Here is a 6,864-nt window from a genome sequence, read left to right on the forward strand (position 1 = left end):
GCAGGAATGAGCGTTCAGTTGAATCAAGAATAGGTTTTCCATTGAATAGAATACAGAGTTAACAAAAAAATCTCTGAAAAGAAAATCTAAATGATTCACTTTTTCTCATAACAGTAGATGTTTCCCTAATCCCTACTCCCTGCAAAATACCCAATGATCTATCATAGCTTTCACATGTCAAAGAACCATTTCTTCTGGCATAGCATCCAACTTCAAGTAAGAAAATCTGATAACAATTTATGACAATATACCATTGCCCAAATTATAAGAACAAAAGACAATCAGCCACGAGACTTTTAAGTGCTTGAATAAGAACAAGTTCATTAAAGGAGATTGTTCCCCTTCAATAATTTTCCCAGTCCCTTTTTGAAGAATATAAGTAATAATGCTGAACTTTGAGAAGAAATCATTTTTTGAATACCTTTTATGGTAAAAGTTAAAAAAAAAATGGATAAAAAGAACTAAGATAATAAAGGTTAAAGTCTTGGGTATGACGACTTGTGGTTGCAAGTTTGAGTCTCAAGACCAATAATTTAGAATATAAATATGCTCAAAGACAGGGTTCTCCCCAAATTCTCCTTTCCAGAACTCCACTTTATATATGTGACAGCCTTTGGTATAGTTGATGTAGTGGAATTTTATATCTTTTGGCTAAACACTCAGGACCTATATGTTGCAAAGCATGAATGTCTGCATATTGTCACATTAATGCAGACTATGAAATCGATTCACCAACATTATCATTAAGTCACCAATTACCTGTAATGAGAGGATGACATTCACTGCATCATAAAATCGGTTTGCAGCTAATGGTTCCCCAACAATCTCAGGTGTAATTTTTGATAATAAGAGAGCAGCCTGCAAAAGATTGGATGGATAAGTATCAGAAATAAAACAAGCTTAATGAACTCTTTTAATTTGATCAGCCCCTACTTTTAGTCCTTCTGCTGTGCAATCTGAGATGGGCCATCCATGATCTGCAGTTGAGAAAGGCCATGCACCTTTGGAAATATGGCGATACCATAAACTAAGATCTCCAGGGCAATCTTCCAAAACCTTCACAGCAAAGATAAATGGATCAACAACTTTCAAGTTTGAGTAGTTAAGAGACAACATAATTACAAGTTCTCTGACATGAAACGTCAATGAATTATATATATATAAACACAAGCACACACCTGTGAATTTTTAATATATGCATGTGCTTTTCTTAAAGTTGGACCATATTCCTCCACAAGCTTAGTTGAAATAATTGCTTGAACAGCAAAAGAAGTGTCCCACAATTGACTTCCATTGTAACCCTGGAACAAAATTATCATGTCTACTTAGCTTGTAGTGTAGGCCTCGTAGTGCACAGTATGATAAAACATAAGAAACAAAGCTATTGCCAATAGGAACTCACAAGAGTTTTCAACAACATAGCTCGCATGCATTGAAAAGACAGCAAACAATATGAATTAAAAATCCAACTCATTTTATTGTAAATCTTTGCAAATTATGACTTGCTTGAATGCTTATCAAGTAAAACAGTCTATCAGTAACTTTCCCCCAATATTCCTTTTTAACACCCACCCACTGTTTGTGAAAGCAACAATTAGAAAAAAAGAAATTCAGACTAAGAGAATGGAAATTAGGATTTGTGGACCTGCATTTTCATTCCATCTTCAGCAAGCCAGAGGTAATCCTGTATTCTAGGAAGATGCAACTTGAAAGCTTCAGAGTTAGGGTCTTCCACCCAACAGCATAGCATATTTAACACCTGCATACCAAAAAAAAGAGGTTAGCAAAACAAAGAAGACATCCATTGTAGCCTAAATGCAATATTGTTGATGGCATTTTCCCACATGCATGGACTGCTGCTAAATATTGACAAATCAAGTCATATATATTGGAAAATGATTTCAAGAAAATGAAAGGACCAAAGGAAAGTGAAAAAAATCATCTAAAAGAGACATCAAACCAAGCACAAACGGAATCACATTCATGGCATATCTGAAAAAGACAGAACATGTTACTTTAAAAGATCATTTTCTCTTCACAATTTCAAATTAAGAATCAAATTTTGACAACATTAACCAAGTTAAAATGCATACCTTATTTACAGGTCCTATGCAAATATATCGAGTATTTTCATCTTCATAGTGTATGTGCTCCATTGCAGTATGAAGAGCCTGTTCTCTCAACTTTTTTCCAGGCCAATGCATTAAAACTGGTTCAGCAGCCTTGTCAAGTAAAGCCCATAGTGCATCTTGCACCAGTGGGTGAGGGTAGTACAAGTCCTCCTGCAAAAGTTCAGTGATGTATTTTTAAGCAATACAAAGTGAAAATCCACCCTAAAAGAAAAAATCCAAGAGAATTAAGGAGTATAGCATCTCTTATACTAATCATTACAAGTCCTCGAGCTGCACCTAATGGAACTAAAAGTTGGCATTGATAATGTCATCATCTGCCAAAGTAATCACTTTTTGGATCATTGTTTTCAGGGCAAAGCATCTTGGGAATTAGCATGTCATGGATGGAAATTATTTGCATATCTTTATTATTGGTATGCTAATCATATTTTTTTCTCATTTGACTAATAAAACACGGAGGTCCTTGACTACACATCTTACACATATTTAGAACAGCATTTACCATATATCAAACAGGAATACTAATTAAGATGGCTGTTCATCTCAATATCCAAAAGATTCACTAAAAATCTTCACATTTAAGTAAATGGTGTAACTCTTGAAACTGTAAATTAAGTTTTCCAAAGGTTAAAGATACCAATTTACTAACCTTAGCACACAGATTGCGTGCTTGATTCCAGTCTATTTCATGATATGGGACAGTGAACAGCTCCTTTCGCAAAGATAAAACTATAGGAGTGATTGGGCCAACAAACCTCTTCCCATATAAGTAAGACATAGGCAGATAGACCATCCGGCAGTGACACCACATCCTTCCTGCAAAGGGAAAACAATATTATATCACTTTCCAATCATATTAACATGCCTATAAAAAAAACAGGTCGGTAATGTTGAGATAAAATATTGTGAAAAACATAGAAATAGAAAACTAATACTAAAAGGGCATGTCAATAGGCAAGAACCTGGATGGACTGGGAGCAAATAAGGGAGAAGCCACATCTCAGGGGGCATTGGATTATTTCCAGACCACTCAAACACTCCAAGTACCTGTTGCCGTCGATTAAAACTTCAAACATAAAACAAAACCCCCATAACAAAACAAAAACTCAAAACCAAAGTAAAAGAGATTTTTATTACTGAACTGAAAGCCACATTTTCCCCCACGATGTTATCATAGTTCAGAATCCAATCATGCCCCTTGTCCATAGCCCCATCTCCATCATTCGGCCCTTCTCCCAGCAACCTTAAAGTAATATAACTCAGCACGGAACCAAACATTGTACTCGGTCCCTCAATATGCAAACCCCACCCCCCATCTCTGTTCTGCAAATTACAATCATCTCCACGTTAAAAAAATCACACTAAATCCCAATAAAGCTAGAATTTTTTCAGAAAAAATGAAAAACATGCCTGGTGATTGTAGAGATACCGGATCATCTCCTTTTTATGTTCATCCGATAACACTGCATTCAATGCTCCCGTAATTGACAAAGTAATCACCTAACAACGAATCCACTAACAAAAAAATAAACAAACAACCCAAACTCTGCTAAAAAAGTTCGTTTAAAATTCAAATGAAAATCACAGATTACCAAGCCAGGCAACAGAAACATAGGACCGCCATAATCACCAGGCCAATGTCCATCATGAGCTTGTATACTTGAATAAAAATTCAAAGCTCTCTTCAACGTTGCAGCAACCGCCTCCTCCGTAACCTCCTCGCTCTCGTTCACCTTCACTTGCGGCAACACTTCCGGCACCGGATTCTCCTTCTCAAACTTCACACCAACAAAAATTACCATAATGCCACTCACTATAATCTAAACAAAAAGAAAAAACCGAAACAACCGAATTTGAATTATTAATTTTTTCTAAATTAAACTAATTTACCTGCATGCGCATGATTAGATCTGCGCTATGCTTGAATCGGAACCTATTTTCCGTAAAATTTCGACGCGCATTTTCGATCTCTTCCATCTCTCGAGGAGATAGAGTTAGTGTAGGATCGAACTCCCAAACCTGTCTTCCGATATGATTATTCGTCGTTCTTAGCCATGGATTTCCTCCTGCTGCTATCTTTAACCTCCACATTTCCTATCTGTCTCTAATTTATCTTTCAGAAGAGAAACAAGCAGCTGTTAGCGTTCTGTTTTCAGAAATCAGTGGAGGAAGATAACTGCGATACGGTTTTGAAGAGAGATAGGAAGTTAAGTGAGGCACGGGAGTGCTAGTGCTGGAGATTCCATTTGGTTCTGGTGAAAAGTCAGCGAGAACGAGAAAAAGATTCCTTTTTCGGAAAAGCACGGGAGAAGAGAGCAGAGAATGTGTGCATGTGGCGCTTCTGCAACGTTTTCGTTAGAGGGTTCGAATAAAATATACAGATTTTATGGGCGAGGGAGAGCAGCCTTACGCTCTCGTTTTTTTTCTTTTTTTGAGAAATAAATTTTATTTTATTTTAAATTAAATATTTTTATATCGTATTAAAAATATTTAAAAAATAAAATCTATTTATTTTTAATAACGTTAAAGCCTTGAATCAAGTATGTTCGAGTGGGGTTTTATTACTGTTAGGGTGAGGACGAAAGTAAGATGCATATAGGTCATTTATTTATTGAGTGTATTTCGTTTTGGTCCTTCAGATGCTCCAATCTTGTCGTTGATTTCTCAAAATCATTTCAACCTCTCCTCCTTGTCATTATTAGTTTCACGTGTTCAATTACATGTGAATATTATATATTTCAATTTCTATCATTTTTTATTGTATAAAGGAGAGATTTCACAAAGTTTTGTTTCATTAGTGTATTTGAAAATATGGTTATAATTACTTTTTATTTAAAGAAATATATTAATATTTTTTATTTTTTAAAAATTATTTTTACAATCAATATATCAAAATAATTTTAAAATATTTAAAATATATTAATTTAATGTAAAAAAATTTAAATTTTTAATAATATTTTTAAAATGCAGTACCAAACATGCTAGAATGGTAAAATGGATAATAATTTTTCTTTAATTGAAAATTTATTATAAGTTTTAGTTATTATTATGTTAGATTTTTGTGTTTTTTTGGACGAAAATAATAAAGAGAATGCTTCATTAACAAAGAAATAATAATATGTGCATCATTGCATTGAATGAATGAATAAAATAAAATACTCCAAAAAATATTTTTGTGGCAAGAACAAGGGTAAAAAATACACGCTGCTCCCGATATTGTCACATGAAACTCTTGCAACATGTAGGGAGGAAGACTGTGTACCAATGCCACGCCTTGTATATCCACCGACACTCAAAAAAACCATTTGACTATCTCTCTTTGGATTCTTACAATAATTGGGGTAGTTATTTAGGTGAATTTTAGATAAAGATGCGACAATAGATTTCTATGTTTGAGTTTTTTATATTTATATCTCACAAATTATTCATTAAGTAAAAAGTTTAAATATTTATTTTTATTTATTAGATTTCAAGTATTTATATATTATCTAAATATTATTTATTATTCAATATAAAATAAAATAATAATATATATTTAAAATATATAAATATATATTTAATAATAAAATTATAAATATAATATGTCTGTGTCGAGTTAGTTCCGAGTTGAATCTCATAATATTTATATTTTATTTGACATTCAAAGTTAAATATCTATTAAAAAAATTATTTATTTGAGTAGGTTGAGGTTGGTCTATCAAATTTAAATTAAATTATTACCTATAATTTGAGACTATCAATATAATTTATGCATTTACCATAAATAAATAAGTTAGATTTAATTGTTTATTTAATGAAGTTTTTTTTTAAAAAATAATAATTGGAAGCCAAAAGGATGGCAACGTCAGTAAATGATCGGAATTGTAATTTAGAATGTCAAATACAAGTGGAGAGATTAACTATATCAATGGATCAAGGATAAAATTGGATCAATTAATAGCAAGGAGATGAAATTAAAGTATTATGAACAAATGAAAGATATATATATACTCTAATTATTTTTGTGGAGGAAATTTTTTTAAAATAATAATAATAAATACAATAGAAAAGCATATAAAGCACAAGGAGCCAAAAAAATCAAGAAGCTGATAAAATAAAATTCAAAGCATCTTAGAGTGTGGGTCCATAATTTAATTTAATTCTAATAATTATATATCCTCCACGTCAATTCAGCTTTGAATTTTTAGTCCAATTTTCTTATTTATTTTCCTCCTCCTCTTTCAAAAGTTTGAAAAAAAGGAAAGGAAAGGACAGGTACATCTTTTCTCGAAAAATTTAATTATAATAATTGCATTAATAGGATAGGCAAAGAGATGGCTCTTGTTGTTCCACCTGTCGATTCCTATTTGCACCTCATTTGTGTTTGGCTATTGTCACCAGAAGGGTTACGTGGACGGTGGCACCACCATAAAATCAGTCGGCGGACAAACGAGGCTACCATCATCGTTTTCTATTTCCGCGACTGCCATCTTATCCTTATAATGATGATCCAAGTTCCAAACTCAAAACCTATTCAACATCGTTTATCTAAGCCCCGTTTGCTTCAAGATTCAAACATTTTTTTTTTTAAAAAAAAATTATTTTAATTGATTTTTTTTTTAAAAAAAATTTATTTTAATTAATTAATATTAAAAATAAATTAAAAATATTTAAAATATATTATTTTTAAATTAAAAATATTTTAAAATACAACATCTACTGATTCTCTTAAAAGTACCCTAAGTAGTTAAGA

The 6,864-nt window shown here is 32.3% G+C and overlaps 1 protein-coding gene across 1 annotated transcript in view; it reads right to left on the reverse strand.

Moving 5' to 3' along the window:
- Positions 1 to 4,534, reverse strand: part of LOC105120889 (cycloartenol synthase-like) — a 7,063-nt gene extending 2,529 nt beyond the window's left edge. The window contains 12 exon segments of the mRNA XM_011019290.1: positions 760 to 858; positions 934 to 1,056; positions 1,179 to 1,301; positions 1,646 to 1,759; positions 2,094 to 2,282; positions 2,782 to 2,948; positions 3,095 to 3,179; positions 3,275 to 3,308; positions 3,310 to 3,455; positions 3,543 to 3,632; positions 3,725 to 3,910; positions 4,023 to 4,534. Of these exon segments, the coding sequence (XP_011017592.1) occupies positions 760 to 858; positions 934 to 1,056; positions 1,179 to 1,301; positions 1,646 to 1,759; positions 2,094 to 2,282; positions 2,782 to 2,948; positions 3,095 to 3,179; positions 3,275 to 3,308; positions 3,310 to 3,455; positions 3,543 to 3,632; positions 3,725 to 3,910; positions 4,023 to 4,223 (1,557 nt within the window). The 5' untranslated portion in view covers positions 4,224 to 4,534.
- Between the last annotated feature and the right edge of the window lie 2,330 nt (positions 4,535 to 6,864).

This window comes from Populus euphratica, unplaced genomic scaffold, assembly GCF_000495115.2.
Source record: "Populus euphratica unplaced genomic scaffold, PopEup_1.0 scaffold31.1, whole genome shotgun sequence".
Taxonomy (NCBI): Eukaryota; Viridiplantae; Streptophyta; class Magnoliopsida; order Malpighiales; family Salicaceae; genus Populus; species Populus euphratica.